This window comes from Cervus elaphus, chromosome 6 (assembly GCF_910594005.1).
Source record: "Cervus elaphus chromosome 6, mCerEla1.1, whole genome shotgun sequence".
NCBI lineage: Eukaryota > Metazoa > Chordata > Mammalia > Artiodactyla > Cervidae > Cervus > Cervus elaphus.
This window is the reverse complement of record NC_057820.1, coordinates 1396909-1415921: the sequence shown is the minus strand read 5'-3', so window position 1 is coordinate 1415921 and position 19013 is coordinate 1396909. Positions and strand designations below refer to the sequence as shown.

At 65.9% G+C, this 19013-nt stretch overlaps 1 protein-coding gene across 3 annotated transcripts; it reads left to right on the top strand.

The window, feature by feature from the left end:
* The first annotated feature begins 5082 nt into the window (after positions 1-5082).
* Positions 5083-18899, top strand: MXD4 (MAX dimerization protein 4). 3 transcript variants are annotated; one of them, XR_006341719.1, is made up of 7 exons: positions 5086-5302; positions 5394-5493; positions 8794-8823; positions 14307-14421; positions 15277-15439; positions 15614-16252; positions 16842-18899. XR_006341719.1 is itself a non-coding variant. In XM_043905982.1 (6 exons), exons 1-6 carry the CDS (start codon positions 5239-5241, stop codon positions 15769-15771), a joined length of 630 nt encoding a protein of 209 aa, XP_043761917.1. In that variant the 5' UTR covers positions 5086-5238; the 3' UTR covers positions 15772-18899. The 3 variants fall into 3 exon arrangements, 2 of the variants coding, with proteins under 2 accessions (XP_043761919.1, XP_043761917.1); XM_043905982.1 differs by having other exon boundaries at positions 15614-18899; XM_043905984.1 differs by lacking the exon at positions 8794-8823 and having other exon boundaries at positions 5083-5302; positions 15614-18899.
* Positions 18900-19013: the final 114 nt, after the last annotated feature.

Genomic DNA, 19013 nt, shown 5'->3' with positions numbered 1-19013 from the left:
TGGGCCCTCGGGGCTTCCCGTTGGAGACTGCAAGGCCTTATGATGGTGTGTAGCAGCCAGGGCCAAGTGAAGGCCACCTGGGCATGTCCTGGAAAGCCCAGAAGGCTTCCTGGAAGAGGCGGGGACACAGGCCAGGAAGGCGTAGGCCAGAGAACGCAGACAGTAGGACTGGGAGAGGGATGATGGGGTGAGCCCCGAAGGCCCCACTGTCTGAGGGAGGAGACTTGCCATCTGCTCCAGGCTCATGCTCCTCAGGGCTCTGGGAAGAGAGGGCCTTGGAGACAGCTGGTAGGGGCCGAGGGGTGGCAGCAGCGCTGAACTGGGCACTGGTCCTGCCCCCCAGCCTGGGCCCAGGCCCTGGGAGAGGAGCAGGCTGGTGGCCCCGAGGCGCCCGCGGCCACACCCGACCCCGCAGCGGGCACCTCAGTCTGCACCACCTCCCCCCTTCATAGGTTTTTCCCCCTGAGAAGAAGTTTAAAAGAAAATCTTATTGTTTTGCTTTTGGACACTTTTGGCTACTTAAGACAATGGTCTATACATTGTCCAGGGGTTATTGAGTATAGTTGGAAAACCCTGTAAAGAGAGAAAAAAAATATACCCCACACATTGTTCACAAGTATAATGAACTTTTCTTTTATTTTACATTTAAAGATGACATGGACATTATGTTGGCTAGGCAGACATTTGTTACATCCTCACGCATCTTGATTTTGCTGTCTTCTGGTATTCTGGGGACAACGCTTTCCCGAGTGTTAAACTCTTTTGAATGCCCTCCGGGCGGCTTGTGCGTCCTTAGACGGAACTCTGATGCTGACTGTGACTGCCCAGGCCCTGCCCCGTCTCCTTACACGGAGGGCACAGACTGAGAGGCACTTGTGGGCTTCCATGGTGGCTCAGTGGTAAAGAACTGCCCTCCAGTGCGGGAGACACAGATTCGATCCCTGGCCCAGGAAGATCCCATGTGCCAGAGAGCAGCTAAGCCGGTGCGCCGCAACTGCTGCGCCTGTGCTCCATGACAAGCGAGACCACCACCACGAGAAGCCCGCCCACGGCACCCGGGGAGCGGCCCCCACTCGCCACAACCGGAGGAAAGCCCGTGCAGCAACGAGGACCGAGCACAGCCAAAGAGAAATACAGAGATTTTTAGACAAAGAAGCGCTTACTGATCTGGGTCTGATGTTAGTATCTCTGCCATTCCTGCCCCTGCCCCGCGCCTGGCCTACTGCCCTCCAGGGCTTCCCATGCAGCCTTCACGGCACCCCACAACACCCTGAGGCCGCTACTGCCAACTCCAGTTTATCGCTGGGGAGACCGAGGCTCAGAGGTGTTTAGGGACTTGGCCAAGGTCTTGTGGTCAGACAAGAATCTGGGGTGGCTTTGGGGGAGGAGCCAGTGACAGAAGCCCCCGCGGCTCGCCCCTGGTCCTGGCACACAGCGGGCGGCTTGCAGGCTGACCGCCGTGCTGGGCTGGGCATGGCCCTCCAGCCCCTGATAGATGACGCCAGAGCTCATCTCTGTCCCTGCGCCTCGGTCCCTGTCGGAACTTGCCACCATCCGGGGTCCGCACTGGGCTGGGGGAGCCCTGACTGCTCACTCCCAGCCTCCTCCCCAGAGCTCTGGGCCTGGGGACACTGGTAGCAGCAGGACTCCAACCCGGTGACCGAGGGGGCAAGAGAGGAGGCAGGACAGGGCCTGGTCACCCTGGCGGGGTGAGAGGGGGTTCTGGAGGGGGAAGGGCCGCACACACCGTCTCCCCCTGGGGTGGGGCGCTTCCTGACGCTCTTCTGAGAGCCACAGGCATGTCCCCAGTGTGTGTGCTGGCTGAGGGCCGGGTGAGATGCGCCCTTAGGTACTGGGTCCAGGGCAAGGGAGCCCAGGCCAGTCAGCATGGGAGAGGTTAGTAAACAGTCTTCCCGAGGGGTCCTTCCCTTGCAGGATCCTGGGGGTGGCGAGTTCGCCAGCCTTTCACAAACTTCCCCCCAGGACTCCTCCTATGGTCTTCCGGTGCCCAGAGAGGGGCGTGCAGTTCTCATTTAAGAGCCAGGGAAGTTGAGCCTGGGGTGGGGTGGCGGACGAAACCCACCAGACCCCTAAGGCCTCCTGGTTTCAGGCCTCGTGACTTCTCCCTGAGTCCCCTGGGCTGGGAGCCCTGGGGTGAACTGGGCTTCTCCTAACAGCAGCGGGGCAAAGAGTTTGGAGGAAGGGGCAGAGAGGGGAATGTGGGCTGGGGGGCCCGCTGGGGGCCTGGGAGAGGGGAGGGGAGTCGGGTGGGTGGGAATGGTCCAGGGCCTGTCTTGGGACACCAAGCGAAGGAAAGGGGTGGGAGCCTGGACTCCCAGAGGGAGGAGCCTCCGAAGCCCACCTCCTGCCTTCCAGCATGGCCTGGGTGGGTTCGCACTCTGACAGACAGGTCTTTGCACAGAAGGGGGAGGGAGAGCTGGGCAGGTGTGGGAGACTGGGTAGGCCAGGAGGCTGCTGGCCCAGCCTGGGCTCAGAGAAGGCTGCCTGGAGGAGGTGACTGGGCCCTGCCGGAGACCTGCTCTAGGGAACAGTCCCAGGGGGGCACCCTGCCATCCTTGGACCTGGACCAGCCAGCACCGACCCAGGGTGGCCCCCAGTGCCTACACTGCCCCATCCACGGGGGGGATGGGAGGGGCACATTGAGGCTCTGCGTGTAGACACCTGACAGGTCCCGGGCAAGGCCACCCCATCCATCCTCTCCGTCACCCCAGCACCCTCAGTTGGTGGCCTCGGACTCTCCCTGGGGAGCTCTGGATTTGCTCACGGCTGCAGGTTGGGCCGGGCGGGACCACCACCCCGCTGGCTCTCTCCATCCCCCCATCCACCGCTGGGCCCACATGGCACCGCGGGGCTGCTCCCCCCCCACAAAAGGGACCCCAACGCCTCTGCCCACACTGGCCCGGCCCACGTCCCCACCCGCCCCTCACTGTGCGGGGGCACTAAGGCAGTGTGGACCCCGCGGGCAGTGTGGACCCTGCGGGCACGGCGAAGTGGGCCGTCGTGGATGTGGCTGGAGCAGGGGGTCCCCCAAAGGCCTAGACGTAGTCAGTGGCGCAAGGTGGGGCCCACCCCCACCCCTGCAGTCATGTCTCCGCACCCGTGCCCCTCAGCAGGAGGGGGGGTGGGTGTCCAGCAGGCGCCCTCACAGCGGCACAGGTGCAGCTTTACGACCGCAGTCAGCAGCGCATCCCTCACATCACCAGGGGTGGCCTGACCTTGCAAACACCTAGCGGTAAGCCAGGGATCCTGCCTCCGACACCCAGAGCCCACGATGCAGCCCGGCCCTCCTTTACCCTGCGCAGCCCTGGCTGCCCCCCAAACTATGCGGAGGGCCCAGCACTCAGCGCTTGCTAGGGATCCGCCCTGACCCTGGGGTGATGGTGGAGCAGGGGCAGAAAGGGCCCGAGTTAACATCCAGGTAGTGTCTTGTGTTTTTGTTTTCGCATTGCCTGCAGCTTGGAGGATCTCCTTTCTCAGCTCAGGGACTGCACCCAGGCCCTAGGCAATGAAAGCCAGGAGTCCTAACCGCTGGAATGCCAGGGAATTCCCGGGAAGTGTTGTTTTAATGTCCACAGAGAGCTGTGTGTAATGCCAGTTTCTAAGTCTCTCACTGGGTTCTGCCACCCTTGGGGGGGGGGGCGGTGGGCACATTCCTAATCCCCTTTCTCAGATCAAGCTGTGCTGGGCCTGAAGGTGGTTTGGTCTCCATGCCCCTGTGTCACCAGCCTGGGTCACATGTCTGGCAGTGCTGATCTCCATTCTTCTGGGAATGCTGGGAGACCCTGGCAAGTCCCCAAACCTCAGGATCCCCGGTCTTTCTGCCTGTAAGTGGAGGATGTGGAAACCCAAGAAAATGCATATATACAGTCAAGAAGTTCTGAGACTGCACGTGCTTGATTTTTAGTGTTTGTTCTGTTTTGTTGGCAGCAGCACTGGGGAGTCCAGTCATTTATACCCCACAATCTCAATAACCTCTGAGAGGGAAAAATCAAGTGGGACTGAGGCCCATCTGGGGCTGCCCCCACCCCCAGGCAGCCTGTCCTGCTTCTGTGGGCCAGCTTAGGGTCAGGGGTCACTACGGCCACCCGCCAGCCAGCTGGGAGCTCATGAGAGCTCCCCTCCCTGGCAAAGCAATTTTCTTCCCTAGAAAGCGCTTCCGTGGCCAGAGGGGACAAGTGCTAGCCTCTGGGAATGTCCCCACCCTTTGGGCCAGACGTGATCACGCAGTCCTCTACTCATGGGAGCCAGTCTAGACTGTGGCGGCAGAGCGTTGCCCCCCTTCTTTTCTCAGATTCTTCCTTCCGCCCTAGGGTCCACTGGGCGGCTCTGAGGGACCCCTCCAGCTGTGGGCCTCAGTTTCCCTACTGAGATCCTCAGGAAGCCCTGACCGTTAGGCTCAGACCGTCTACGCCCCTCCTCCAAGCCCGAGCCTTTCCCGGGGTCTCGCTGTGTCCGGCGGGGAGGGTTGCCGTTTTTTGCAGCCTCACAAGAGACCCCCAAGGAAACCGCAAGGACCCGAACTTCCGCGACGCCAGTGCGGCAGCAGGCTCGGGGCGACAGGTTCCTGCGCAGAGAACGCGGACCGGCGGGCCGGCGGGGTGTCCGAATCGCTCCCCGAGCCCCAGCGGGCCCTCGCGGGGGCCGGGCGGAGGATGGCCCCGCCGCGCTCGGCTTCCTCTCGGCAACGCGTCCGGCCGCGGCGCCCTCATTGGCCGCGCGCCCCGCGGCCAACCATTGGCTCCGCCGGCCCTACTTTACATGGCCCACTCTGGGCCAATAGGCGCGAGGTGCCTACTTAACATGCACGCCGGCCGCCAATCAGCGGGCGTGGGGGCCGGGCCCCCACGTGCTGTTGCTAAGCTTGGGCTTCTAAATTGTTACTACCGCGGCGGGCCTATCGGAGCGGAGGCTCGCAGCTGTCAACATTCTCGGCCCCGCCCGAGGCGTGCGGCCGGCTCCCATTGGCCCCGGCAGGGCCCAGGGCCCGCCCCCGCCGCACGAGCGCCGGCTCTCATTTGCTGCGCCGGCCGCCGCTCGCCCTTATGTGTCAATTTGAGGGCCTCGAGGCGGAGGGGTGGCGGCCGAGCGCTCGGGGAGTCCGCGGGCGTCTGGGGAAGTGGGGCCGCCGGGCGCGCGGGGCGGGCGGCGAGCGGAGCCGGCCGGGCAGCGGCCGCCGCCGTCCCGGAGCGCGCACGCGGGGGGCGGGCAGGCGGGAGGATGGAGCTGAACTCCCTGCTGATCCTGCTGGAGGCGGCCGAGTACCTGGAGCGCAGGGACCGAGGTAGAGCCCCGCGCCCCTTTGTGCGGCCGGACCGCGGGCGGGCGGGCGGGGCCGGGGCCGGGGGCCCGCTGACCGCGCCGTCTGTCCGCAGAGGCCGAGCATGGCTACGCGTCGGTGCTGCCCTTCGACGGCGACTTCGCCAGGAAGAAAACAAAGGCGGCCGGCCTGGTGCGCAAGGCCCCGAACAACAGGTACCGCCTCCCGCGCGCGCGCGCGTTGTCCCCCGCCCCGGCCCGGGCCGCGGGGCTTTACGCCCCCCGCCCACCCCGGAGCGCGCTCCCCACCCTAGGCCCGACCCTGGCCCGCGCGGCCCGGCGGCCCGCCTGGAGGAGGAGGCGCCCGGGCCGCCGCAGCCCCGCCCGGCCGGCCGCGCCCGCCCCGTCGCCATCTTCCCCGCGGGCCGCGCCTCCTCGGCCTCTCGCGTAAACAGTGCCACGCGTACAGCGCCCGTTGCCCGGGGTCTCTTCCCGGGGCGGCTCTCCGCCCCAGGCTTGTTCTGGACTTTTCCGCGCGGGAAGAAAGTTGTCAGGGGCGCTGGCCGGTGCCCCCTGGGTCTGGGGAAACTGAGGTTCGGCGGGGAAGCAGCGTGGGCCCGCTGGCCCTGACCTCTGCCCCCCGCGGGCCGGTGGGTTGCATTTCCGCTAAGAGCCGAGCCCTGCTGCTGGGCCGAGTGCCCCCAGGCCCCCGGGATCTGCAGGCTGGAGGCCCTGCCCTGGGTCCCCGGGCCCTCACACGGTGCCCGCCGCTCCCACCCAGCTTCCTGACCCAAGTGAAACTCCAGCAATCACTGCCGGGGTCCCTGTCTTTTGGGTCAGAGGCCCTTTTCCTAAGGGGCCGGGAGGGGCTGCAGGCTGGTGTGCTGCAGGCTGGCCTGGGACCCGGGCTGAGGAAGCCCGAAAGCCCGGGTGCACGTGTCTGGGTGGGAGAGGGAACCCTCAGCGAGGGCCCCCGCGGGGATTCCACTCTCTGGCTGCCCTGGGGACCACAGCACACCTGGTGGTACCCAGCGGCCCATGTTGGTTCTGGCCCATGTCGCCAGGCCGGGAGCTGCACTTCCAGGGGGCTTGGGGGCCTCTTGGCAGAGGGTGCGGCTCATTCCTGTGGCCTGCTCGTTCTTGGGAAATAGAAAGGCTGGCACAGGGACCCATCTCCTGTGACGTCTTGGCGCCCTGGGCCTGGCAAGAAAGCGGTGGAGTCTCCATCTGCTCCGGCTGGACATGCCTCTGAGTCCCAGCCCCGGGTCCCCTGCTGGAGACCGTTTGGGGCAGGGGGTGTGCTGGTGGGGGGACAGCAGGGCCTCAGGCCTCCTTGGTGAGCCAGCTATGCCCCTGCTGTTGGTTCCCACTGTCTCAAGCGCCCTGCCACCCATGGAAAACTTTGGACGGTGACTTTTCAGTCCTATGGCTCGGGTACCCAAAGCTGGTAACCAAGAACACGGCTAGGGCTCTCTCGCACGTGCTAGTTAATGGCCACCCAGCCCCATGAAGGAGATGTTATTTTTATCCCTGAGCTGAGGAAAGGGAGGCACAGGAGATTGAACCATTTGCTAGGGCCGCCCTCCCGTCTCCAGGGCTCCTGTTCCGAGGTGGGCCCTCTGCCCCCAGCGCTCTGCTGGGGTGGAGACCTCGAGGGCACTCAGGAGGGACCCAGAGGGTCTTCCGAGCCAGGGTGCACCTCCCTGCTGCTCCTCTGGGGGGAGCCCAGTGCTTTAGTCACCCCAGGGCTCCCAGGGCACCCCACGTGGCTGTCCTGGCCCAGCCGGGCATCGGGCGGCCCAGACCAGGGGCCAGGGTTCAGGGCAGAGGATGTAAAGGCCTGACTTGGCGAGGCAACTGCATGCCTGCAAGGTCTGTGTCCCCCTTAGGTGGGGGAGGGGGTGGGCACAGAGGGGACCAGGACGAGGCCTGGGAGGTGGGGCAGAAGGGCAGTACGTGCTGGGGGAGACGGTGACCCCCACCACTGCCGGGGCTACAGGAAGGGGCATTGGTTCAGGAGGGGACTGGAGCTGGCCCCTGGTCAGGGATCAGGTCCTACAGGGAAGTGGGCACAAGAGTGCCTCCTTCGAGGGGTTAAAGGGGGGAGCCAGTGGTGATATCAGGGACCCACCTAGCAGGGCCCTAGACAGGCAGTCTCTGCCTTCCCCAGGCTGCTGTGATCTTGGGACCCAAGTGACAGTCTCCCCACAGGGCTCCACAAGTGTTGGGGACGAGGGGAGAGCTTCAGGAGGGCTCTGGCCCCTCTGTGTCCCCAGGCTGCCCGAGCAGTGCTGCTTCCATCCGTGAGGGTCAGGCCGCCAGGCCCCTCACCGAAGGACACTGGCCGCCCCTCACACCCCTTATGAGCGAGCAGACCCACAGATTCACGGCGCCGGGCTGCCGTCCAGGCCAGCAAGGAGCCTGACGGCTGTGCCCCCGCCCCGCCAGCCCTGGCAGAGTTTCGGAGGCGCCCTGCCCAGCCCATGTGACCAGCGAAGCCCTCGAGGCCCTGGAACGTGGAGGTTCTGAGGCTCCACAGGGCCGCCCGGGAGCCAGCTGCCCGGGTGGGAGGAAAGGAGGCCTTGGGCCCGTGGGGCTGTGCTGGGACGCCGCGCCATGGCAGATGGCAGAGGCAGGCTGGACGGGCGAGCCCACGGGGTCGGGATGGGAGACACCTGACCCTGGGATCCCGGAGCGGAGGGCGAGGGTGGGCGGGCGGAGGTGGCAGGGCTCCGGGAGGGAGTGGGGTGTGGGCCTGGGGCCCGTCCGGGTGCGTTCCGAGGTGGCCTGGGTCCTCTGCCACAGCCCTGCCCTTTCTGGTGCTCGGACTCTGCTTCCATCCAAAAGTGGCAGGGTTTGGGCAGCAGTGGGGGCTGCCGGCCCCAGAGAGGCCGGTCCTCCCAGGCCTCAGCCCCGCAGGGAAGCAGTGAAGCAGAGGGTTGGCCCAGAAGCACCCGTGTCTCAGAGGCTGCCTTCTGGGCTGATGCCCCCTGGCCCGGGACCACTCTGCTCGCCAGGCATCCCCGTGGGAATGGCAAGCTGCAGGCCTGTGGCTGTGTGAGCCGGATGGGGTGGGGCGGTGCCCTGGCTGGTGACACTGGGCTGGGGTGCTCGGTCCCCGGGAGCACAGAGGCCAAGCCTGGGGACCTGAGCGGCTTGGCCTCTGTGCTCCCGGTGCCCCGCTGGCCTCGGGGAGTGGGCAGCTGAAGATGCAGATGGCTCGGTGCCCAGCCGCCTTGGGAGCGGAGGGTGGTCAGTCCCAGGGCCGGCTCCTGCTGCTCCGCGGGCCTGGCCCACCGCTCTGGAAGGGGCCCAAGCCCTCCTGCTGGCTGGGCACCCTGGACATGGTGGCACCCCTCTGTCTCTTGGTCACCAGGGGCGAGGTGCCCCAGCTTCCGGTCAGCCGTTGCTCACCACCCGTGCCGTCTGCAAGGTCTCTGGACCCCCGGGCGGCCTGAGCCCCCGTGCCCTGGCGGTGGGCGGCGAAGTGAGCTCTGTCTTTGTTTCTCCACACAGGTCCTCACACAATGAACTAGAAAAGCACAGGTAAGCGGTCTTTCCCCTCACCCCCCCGTGTGAGCCTCCTGGCTCGTCACACCTGCCCTTCTGCCCAGGGGTGTTGCAGCCAGCCCTCACCCCCTCTCCCTGCCTTTGCCTCCCGGCCTGGCTCAGCACACTGCCGGGCGGGCCCTTGTCCGGGGAGTGCAGGCGGCTGGGCTCCTGGGTTCTGCTAAGCCAGACAGCGGGGCTGGAGCTCCAGGCACTCCCTGCCCTTGGGATCTCTGCCTGGGGGTGCAGAAGCAGGGGTCTGTGTGCAGGTTCAGGGACTTCGGGCGGGGCCCCATGTGTCAGTCAGGGCCGGCTCCCTGGAGGAGGAGCCCATCTGTTTCGGGGTAACTGAACCCTTCTGGGAGCAGCTCCTTTAGCCTTTAGGATGCTGGCCTCCTACCGGGAAGGTTCAGCCCTCTCGGTCTGGAGGCCCCAGCCCTGGGGCCCTGACTTCCAAGGAGTTCTGAGTGGTCTTGTCCACAGGCGGTGGGGTGGGCATCCAGGGCTTGGCTACGTGGGCCTGGTGGGAAGCTCTGCTTCCAGCAGGATCCGGTGGAGACCTGCTTCATGCCCACCTGCTGACCACCGAACCGGGCCCTCTCTGGTCCTCCTCTGAGGAGCGTCGGGCCTGTGGTGAGAAGGGTAGCACGGTGGCCCGGAGGGGCTGCTCCCCCCAGCCCCGATGCACCCCAGGGCCCTGTGCCCTCTGCTGGCCCTCCGTCCCCTGGCTGGCCCCAGCCTGCAGGCCGCCCTCTGCAGGGGGAGCAGGCCTGGCCAGGCTCGGCCTCTGGGACAGGTGTCCTTGTGACCGACCCCAGCAGTACTGACGGGGAGCTGTGGGTGCGTCCAGGAGCCCCAAGGCCGGGACCAGGGGTGACTCCCCCGGGATGTGAGCGGTAGTTTTCTCCTGACCTTGGCTCCCGTCTTCGGATGGGCCGGTTCTTCCCTGCTCTCTTGGCCTGGAGTGGGGTGGGGACTGGGGGTCTGCACGCGAGATGGACGGTTGCAGCTTGCCCCAGAGCTTGGCCGGCTCTGTGTGTTCCCACCCCCAAGCCTACACCCACGGCAGCGCCAGCTTCCGCCCCCCTGGGATCGGGGCCTCTGCTGGGCGGGCGCTGAGTGGGGACAGGACGCCGTGTTCTCTGGAGGAGCCGCGCTTCCTGGACCGCTCCTGTGCGTTTGGGGGGTTCCTGAGAGAGCCATCCTGGCCCTGGGTTGCTCCCTGGCCAGGGGAGTCGGCCAGGCTCAACCGGGCCCCTGGAGCCTGGGCCGGCAGGTGGGGGTGCCCTGGGGAAGGCTCCCCGGGGTGGTACCTGGGGAACGGCCCCCCAGCGCAGACGGGGCGGGGGGGTGATGATGCAGGAGGGCAAGTGTCGAGGACACTACGGCAGGGGGAGGAGGAGGCGGGGGATGAGGGCTGGCCTTTGACCCCTGCAGCCGCCTCTTGACCCTGGCCTTGGGCTCAGCTTCCTTCTCCCAGAGCCAGTCCTGAGGCTGGGCCTTGGGGGGGCCCTTTTGAGACAGGGGTGGAGGTGGTGGGCGGCCTGGGGTCTCCATGTACCCACCCCCCACCCCAGCCCAATGCAGGGACCTCTGTTCCCGGCCGGCCCGGAGGCAGGCATGGTCAGCTCTGAGGAGCCCAGGGTCCTGGAGCTGGGGACCCTGTCGGGGACCTCAGCCGTGGCTCGGCCTGTGGCTGCCTGGGGCTGGTGCCGGATGCGCCTGGCTGCTGGCCACAGGAAGGGCCGCCTGCTGTCCCGGGGAAGGCAGGAAGCATCTGGGGGTCACCTTCCCTGGATGCTGGCTTCCCTGGAGGTGTGCCACCTTGGGCTGCTGGGCTTCCCCTTCCCATGCCTCTGAGCGGGCGGCCCCCCAGCCCACCCAGCCTGCCCTGCTCCTCCTCCGTCCTCCCCGCAGAGACGGCCGCTCCAGCCAGTCCTCCCGGGCCAGTGCTCAGCTCCTGACCCCGGTGACGGTGGGCTGCGACGGCTGTGTTCCCTGGCACCTGTGGCTCAGCTCCAGGCTTTCGCTTTTGTATGGGAGAGGCTGTCCTCGGCACCCCACGGTGGGGCAGTCCCCACCACAAAGGCCAGCCCGGGGCCCTCGGTGGAGCCCTGCCCGCCTCTGTCTCCCCAGCATGGACGTGGTTATTCGGCTCCTACGTATGGGTCCCTGCACGGGAGGTGTGCAGGGCAGCTGCCCCGTCTGCCTGGTGCAGCCCCGCCAGGCCTCGCCCCCTCACAGCAGTCAGTACAGGGGGGCGGGGTGGAAGCGGGCTGCCTCGCCCCCCATCTCAGCCGCCAGGGGTCTGTGGGTCACTGTTGCCGTCACCCCTTCCCTGGAGCCAGGTCTGGGGCTCTTCAGAGCGCGGCTGCCCTGCCCTTTGGGCCTGGGGCGCCTGGCACGGCAGCTCATCGCCAAGGAGCGGGGCTTCCGGAGACAAGGAGGGCCCGCATTGGGGGCCGGGCTGTAGCCAGTCGCCCGGGCAGGAGCTGCCATTAGCAGTCGTGCGGGTCTGCCCTCCGGTCCACACGGGGCTCCTGCAGGAAGTGGCGGGTGTTCAGAGCTCCCAGGAATGCCGGGTGTAGCCGCGGGGTGCTGGCGGAGGACCTGGTGCTGTAGCAGCTCCGGAGGAGGGCTGGGCAGAGCCCATTGCTGCCCAGCTCTTTGGCACACCCCTCTGGCTCTGAGAGGTCGGGGGAGGCCTGCTCCCCACTGCCGGCCCTGTGGCCCAGCCGGATCTCCCCGCCTAGGGGCTGGCTGGGCAGCTTATCCTGAGCTGAGCATGGCACGGCTGTAGCCAGCAGCTTCTCCTTGTCTCTTGAGAAGCTGCTGCTTTCTGACTTCTCAGGAACGCTGTTCACGGATGTCGTGGGCAAGCATGGACCCCCCCCCCAGCCCCCACGCCCCACCCCAGGGGCAGCGTCCTGGGCAGCTGGGCGCGGAGCCTGCCGTCCTCTTCCGCGTGGTCCTCAGGGATGGGAGCAGAACCTTGCCACCCGCTATTTCCTAACTTGACTTTTCCCGCATCGCCTGCGCGCGCTGTCCGCCTGAGTCCGTGCGGTGTCTCGGCCGGGTGCGCACAGGGTTCTTAGTGACGGCTCTCCAGGAAGCGCAGACGGTACTGCCGTGGGGTCGGGTCGGGTCTTGTGGGTCTGCAGGTGGAGATGGATTCACGGGGCCAAGATGCTAGACTTAGAAATGCCAGTTGAGGGTTGAGCCGCCTTGGTGGCCCTTCAGAACTGCCATCCCACCAAGGAGGGTGTGAGTGCCCTCTGGGCAGCCCAACAGCGAGTCACACCTTTTCTGTTTCAGCCCAAATCAGCATCTCCTGGGCGAGTTCTCCTTTCCTAGGTTGCAGTGAGATGGTGTCGGTTTTGTGTTAGGTTAGCCGTTCGTGTTCTGCAACTTGCCTGTTTGTGTCCTTTGCCTGTTTTCCCATGAAGGTACTCCTTTTTTTATCTTTGATGTGTGCGAGCTGAAAATGTCACGAATATTCATCGTTTGTCTTTTATGTGTATTGCAGATATTTTCCTGCTGTTGTTTGTCTTTTACCTGTGTTTATTCTTCCTTGTACAAATGTGTCTTTTCCTGATTGTAAAAGTAATATGTGGGCTTTTAGCATAGAGAACCTGGAAAATAGAAAAGAACGCACAAAGCCAAAGCAATAAATGTTGCCAACCACGTCACGTGGAGACGCGTGCTTCCTGCTCTTCATTGTGTCCTGTGGAGTCTCTCGTGTGTGCTCACTGCTTTATTTTTTGACTGTTCCTTGGGTCACCTGTCACTGCTCTGTCTGCTGACACGTCCACTCTGGTCATGGTGTGGAAACGTGGAGTACCCTGAGATAACGAGGTGGTGGAACATGGGGGGTCCTTTTTACTCATTTGTTTTCCTTTTGATTTGCATCTTCTGGTTTTCCACAAAAGATCACGTACCGTGTGTGTACCCAGATGGTGGATTATGAGCATTGCCATTTGCCTGAGTGGACGGGGAGCCCCACTCGTGAGCTGGCTGCAGGTGGCAGGTCGGGGGGCCCCAGGGGTCTCTGACTGCGAGCCGTGTGCTCGCGCACGAAGCTGTTCACTGGGGCCCTGAGGCTGCCGGGCTGTGAGCCCACTGCGGGCCCCTCTCACGGCCCTGGTGCCCATGGCCCTGCTCGGGGCGGCCTGGGGTCTGAGCGCAGCCTCAGTCTCGTGTTCTGGACCTTCTAAGGTCAAACTCAAGTTTACTTGTAGAACTCTGGGCCCCGCTGCCCGGGGCTGGGGTGCCAGCTGGCAAGGGGCCGGTCTGCAGGACGGTGCGGCGTGGACGTGGGTGGCTGGCCCTGGCAGCTGGGTCGGCCCTGCCCCCCATCGGATGGGGCTGTTATCACAGCGGGGGGGGAGGTGTGGCTCCTGCGCCCTCCGTCTCTGCACTTCGGGAGCCCCCTCTGTCCGAGGGACGTGGCCATCGCGGCCCGCTTTCCTTCCAGACACTGAGGGAGGCTGGCTTTGGAAGGAGGCGGGTGGAAGGTGGAGCTGCCCGGGTTGGCACCTGAGGTGGGGGGTGTGCGCGCTGGCTCTGCTGATGGTGGGGCAGCGGGGTGGCAGAGCCCGGCCGGGGGTGGGGGTGCCTGCCCTCATCCCTCTCCTGAGAGCGTCAGCTGAACAGACAGCTTGGTTTAGAAACCACTTGGGCGGCCTGCATGGGCTCTGGTGGGCATGTGGACGTAGCAGAGGCCCCTGGCCATCAGCGTGCTTTGAGGGTGAGCCTGGCCGCCCATCCCGGATGAGCGGAGCTGGGGAAGAAGGGCGCTTCCAGGTCACAGCTCCTCGCCCGAGGCCCTGACCTGAGCAGATGCTGTTGGGTCTTAGGGTTTCGTGGGGAGACTGCGTTCACCTGCATGGACACGGGGACAGGATCTAGAGCGAGGCAGTTTCTGAGGGGGTCCCAGATGCGGGTGGGGGGCTTGTCTGCGGCCTTCCCTGACTCGGATGGACTCACATTTCCATGGTGACAAGAGTGCCCAGAGAGCACCCTGCGCTTGGCGAGGCGGGGGGTGGAAAGCTCGTTGGGGGTGTCTTGGACCTCTGCACCCCGGGAAGCCTGACCGGCGGCCTTGTTTCTCCTCCTCCAAGTTGTCCCCCCAAGGCTTCTGGACCCCATTGTGGAGGGAGGGGACGGCCGGGGAACCAGGGCTCTCTCGGAGCCTGGCGGCATCACTCGCAGCCCCAGAAGCTGTGCTGGCCACACAGGCCTAGCCTCAGGGCCTGTTCCTCTCCTGGGGCTTCTGGCGGGCTGTGGGGGGGCTGGGGGCGCTGCCAGTCGGGCTGGGAGGGGCGCCTGGGAGCAGCCCTGGGCAGGCAGGTCCGTGCGGGAGTCTGCTGGCCCCGCGCCCCCCACGCCCCCCACACCCCCCGAGTTTTCAATCTGCTCCGCTGACCTGCCCCAGGGGCCAAGCCGCCTCGGCCTGACCATCGTGTCTTTGGCTCTTTCAGACGAGCCAAACTCCGGCTCTACCTGGAGCAGCTCAAGCAGCTAGTGCCCCTGGGCCCGGACAGCACCCGCCATACCACACTGAGCCTCCTGAAGCGCGCCAAGATGCACATCAAGGTGAGCAGGTGCCCGTCGCGGCCCCACCGCCCTGGGGGGACCCCGGGGCCCGAGGACGGGCTGCGGGCCGCCCAGCAGGGGCTCCGCAGGGGCCCGCGGTCTCTGGTGGGTAAGGGGCTCGGCCGCAGCGGGGGCAGGTTGGATTCTGTGGGCTGTCGGGAGGGGGGGTGGGCTGTAGATCGCCCCCCAAGGCCCTGGCATCGGGGGAAGCTCTGGGCGGGCATAGGGGTTGGTTTCCAGGAGCTAGCAGTGGGGTGTGGGCTGAGTGAGATGTTGCCAGGGGCTGGCTCTCGAGGCCTTAGGACTGAGGGATGGGTTTGGGGAGCCACCAGGGTGGGTTTAGCCCTCCCGCAGGGCTCCCCCGGACAGGGTCTTGACGGGACTCAGCTGGTGCCCTGGGGCCCTCATGGAGAGGCCGCGGCTCTGTGCCCTGGGAGGCGTGCAGAGGGCGGGCAGGGAGGCGGCCGCCGGATTGTGCAGGCAGAGTGTCATCTGAGTTGGAGTGCCAGGCCGGGGCTGGGTGGCGCTGTCCCGGGCTCCAGGACCACTCGTGACTTGGTTTGGTCAAGCTGGCTGGTGGCTGTGGGCCTTCTGGGGGCGGACAGCAGATGGTCAGCACAGGGCAGGGGGAGAGCGGAGAGGAGGGGTGCCTCAGGCCTTTGGGTCCCGCCCAGTGTGGGGGCCCTGGGGTCCTGGTGTGTGTGTGGGGGGCACACCCCCCCGGGCTCATAAAGTGCCCCCCCCACTCCCCAGAAACTGAAGGTGGTCAGCAGAGGCAGAGCACAGGGCTGGGGGGCGGGGGTAGGGTGCACCCCCCACCCCCCGGCTCACAGCTCCGTGCCCCCCCCCCACCAGAAACTGGAGGAGCAGGATCGGCGGGCGCTGAGCATCAAGGAGCAGCTGCAGCGGGAGCATCGCTTCCTGAAGCGGCGCCTGGAGCAGCTGTCGGCACAGAGCCTGGAGCGCGTGCGCACCGACAGCACGGGCTCCGCAGTCTCCACCGATGACTCGGAGCAAGGTGGGCCTCGGGGTGGGGGGCTGGCCTGCTGGCAGCCGCGGGGTGGGGCAGCGCTTGCTCGAGGTGTGGCCCCAGGGACGGGATGAGGAAGCTAGGCCGGGTGCCCCGAGGGCCAGGGGCAGTGGGGGGCCCTTCGGGGGCCCGGCGCTGACCCGCCCCGTCCGTTCTCCACAGAAGTGGACGTCGAGGGCATGGAGTTTGGCCCCGGCGAGCTGGACAGTGTGGGCAGCAGCAGTGACGTGGACGACCACTACAGCCTGCGGGGCAGCGGCTGCAGCCACGGCAGCTTCGGGCCCCCGTGCCGGCGGCCTGGCCGCCCCGGCCTCTCGTAGGCGCTGCCCTCTCCGCTCCTCGGCCCGCCCGCCTGCCTGCCCGGCCGAGCGCGTCGACCCTCCGGTCCTTGAAGCCTCTCCACGGGCCCACTGCTGTGCCATTCTGGAAGCTCCGCCGCCGCCCGGGCTGCCCGCCTGCCGGTCAGGGCCCACCGCGCCGCCCGCTCCTCCCACCCGGGCAGGGACCCCTTCGGGAGGCGGGGCCCAGCTCCCACATACGGGAGCCCAGCATAGCCGCGCACCGCGTGTTCTCAGATACCCAATCATTCCAGAAGTATTAAATGTCATTGCTGCAAACCTCGGCGGGCGCCGTGTGAGGGGCTTAATGACCACCACGGGGAGCTCAGACCCTAACCCCGGATCCCAGGAGAAAGGAGTGGACCGAGGAAGGAAGGCGTGGCTCTCCGTCCATCCGTCCATCTGTTGGTCCACGTAGGCTCCTGAGGCGTGGACGGAGGGATCCGTGAAGGGCGGGACTCGGGTGAGCACCCTGGGACCGGTGGGTGGACGGCAGCCTTTGCACCTGCAGGTGTCAGGAGCCAGGGCTGGGCTTCCGGGGGGGCTGCCAGGCTACCCCACCCTGACTTGGGCGGCTTCTGCTCTGTTCTTAGGTCCCTCAGATGTGCACACGCACGCACCTAGGCACACACGCCTGCTCACACACACATGCACACATGCAGACAGGTGGTCACTGGACCCAGAGGGCACACGTCCCGGGGCCTTCAGGGGTCAGTTGGGCACATGCCGGCCCCTGGCCTGTGCCTGGTCCCCCCTCCCACCCCCAGCCCACCTGCCCAGACTGCACAGGGCAGGCACCCCTCCCAGCGGGGGCTGGGGGTTGAAACCACAGGGTCCTCAGAGGCTCTCTCACCTCCCTGTAAAACAACACCAAGCAAAAAGTTGCTGCGCATCCCAGCAGTCCAGAACAGGGCTCCCGGGAGAGCAGCTGTCCCCCCAAAACACAGGAGAAACATTTTTAAAGATAGAGCGCTCTGCCGACTCGGACTCGGCCGCTGTCGCTGTGTGCCGCCTATTTCCTGTACGAGATTTTTTCTACTCTATTTTCCTAGCCGTTTTCGCGTCCTTGTTTGCTGAGGGGTGGGAGCGACCCAGCGTCTCAGGGACTCGTCTGTCACTCGTCTGTCAGCGTCGTCCGCGTGTGCCTTGTGTCCCGTGTCTGGCCCCACCCCGACCGCCACCACCAGCATCTCCCGCGTGGCTCACGGGACGCCCCCAGGTGCCCTCCTGGCCCTCTCCCCACAGCCAAGCCCCCTGGGAGCGAGTCGGCCAGGCCAGGTCGGCCTGGGGGGGCTGTGCGGTGGCAGGGTTCTGCTCTGTCCCCCGGTGGGAGGGGCCGTGACCTGTGGTCCTCCTGACCCCCCGCTGCACAGTCTGACCCCCTAGGGTGGGGGGGGGCGCTAACCCGAAAAGTAGGTTCCTTCCTGCACTCAGCTTGAAGCCTCCCTTCTCCCCGCCCTGAGCAAGGACTCCGGATGTCAGACACTGGCAGCTTCTGAAGAAAAACGTTCACCCTGGGTGAACAGGCCTGGGCATTAGGAGCCTTCTCCTGGCCTTTTGTCCCCAAGGCATCGTCCCCGGGGACCACACAGCAATATTTTGGTGGGGGGGCTGTGGGCCGACTCAGAGTAGCGTCTGCCCCTCTGTCTGGTGCGTTGTAGCCAATTTCCAGATTGCGACGGGGAAGGGGTGGGGAACTTGCGTCTACCTTCTGTCGCGCCAATGGCCACCCCAGGAGGGTGGCTTGCTGAGGCACAAAGGGGTCCCAGGAGATGACTCTGGCGCAGAACCTGCCCTCCAGGGGCCTGGGAGGGCGGTGGGGAGCAGGCTTGAGGCAGGGACGGTGCAGGCGGCTGGGGAGACTGCTGCATGTTGTGGCGGCTGCAAGGCAAACTGCGCTGTTGGTACCTCCTTCCAGCTCCTCTGGGGCCCAGCATGGCCAGAGGGGCTTCTCCCATCTGCCTGAGCTCGTTCACTGCGTGTTCCTTGCAAGGACCCCACAGCCTTGGAGCAGGGCAGGATCACCCACAGTTAAGAGCCTTCCTTAGGACATGCAACTGCAGGCCCCTGGGGAGCTCTGTGTTCTGAATTCTAGAGCCTCAATTCTCCAGCCACCCCCATCCTCACCCCCAACCCCCGGGAGAGGTTCTCCTCTGGCCTGCAGAGTTCTCCTCAGCTGACCTTCCTGGCTGGGAGATGCTCAGCCTGTGACTTTGCAGGCCATGGTTCCCCTGTGGACTGGGGAGGGGGCGGGCAGGTTGGTCTCACTAGCCACCCAGGGATGCTGGGGCCCCAAATTTCTCTCCTCACCACCGGCAGTGAGGTCTGTTCCCAAGACGTGGCTGGAGCCGCTCACGTGCCCACCCCCTCCCCCAGCCACCTGCACTGGTGGCCAGGGGGACCAGAGGGTCGTTAAGAGCAAACCTGAGTGTCATGGGGTCTGTAGAAAGCAACCAGGACCAGAACAGGGCCCCGGGGGGGGGGGGGGTGGGGGTTGGGCTGCACCTTCCCTCATGTGCCCTCACGCCCACGTGGCTCTTGGTGGCCGAGATCCTGGAAGCCCGAGCTTGGGTTTGGGTCCACACCCTCACGGTGTGAGGCAGCCCCCAGGCCTCAGCACAGGCCCCGCTGGCTGGGGAGGCCCGAGGAAGGCACCCGCCCCGTGCAGCCCTGGCCCTCCCCACGCAGGGCGGGCCTCCGAAGCACAGCGCCCGAGCTCGCTTTCCTGGTGATGGGGCCGTGCGCCCGGCCATGGTCCTGAAGGCCCCCACCTTCTGTGAGGCTCCGGGTGACCCCATGTGCTGGGTGAGGCAGGTTTCCCCCACTCTCCCACCGCCGTCTCTCGCAGGGCCAGCTCACCTGGGCCATCCCCACTGCATGCACGCAGGACTCTGACCCCACACCTCTCCAGCCATGTCTTGGACACAGGGCAGGTTCCGCACCAGAGTCAGGGGTCGGGGGGTGCCGCCCAGGGGGCCTGGTGCTGGCCGGGTGGGCATGTAACAAGATCTTCGCTGGAAAGAGAGGGCTGCCCCCCCAGCCTGTTCACCGGGAGGGACTGTGCTGTACCGTTCTGTCTTTGTAATATAAATACAGATTTTTATACCTCACCTCTCTGTCTTCCCGTTCTTTCCATCCCTGTGTTGGGCTTCCCTCCCCTCAGCCCATTGGGCGGCCTCGGTGGTCCTCACCACTGTATTGGGAGCCTTGGCTTTCTGGGAGAC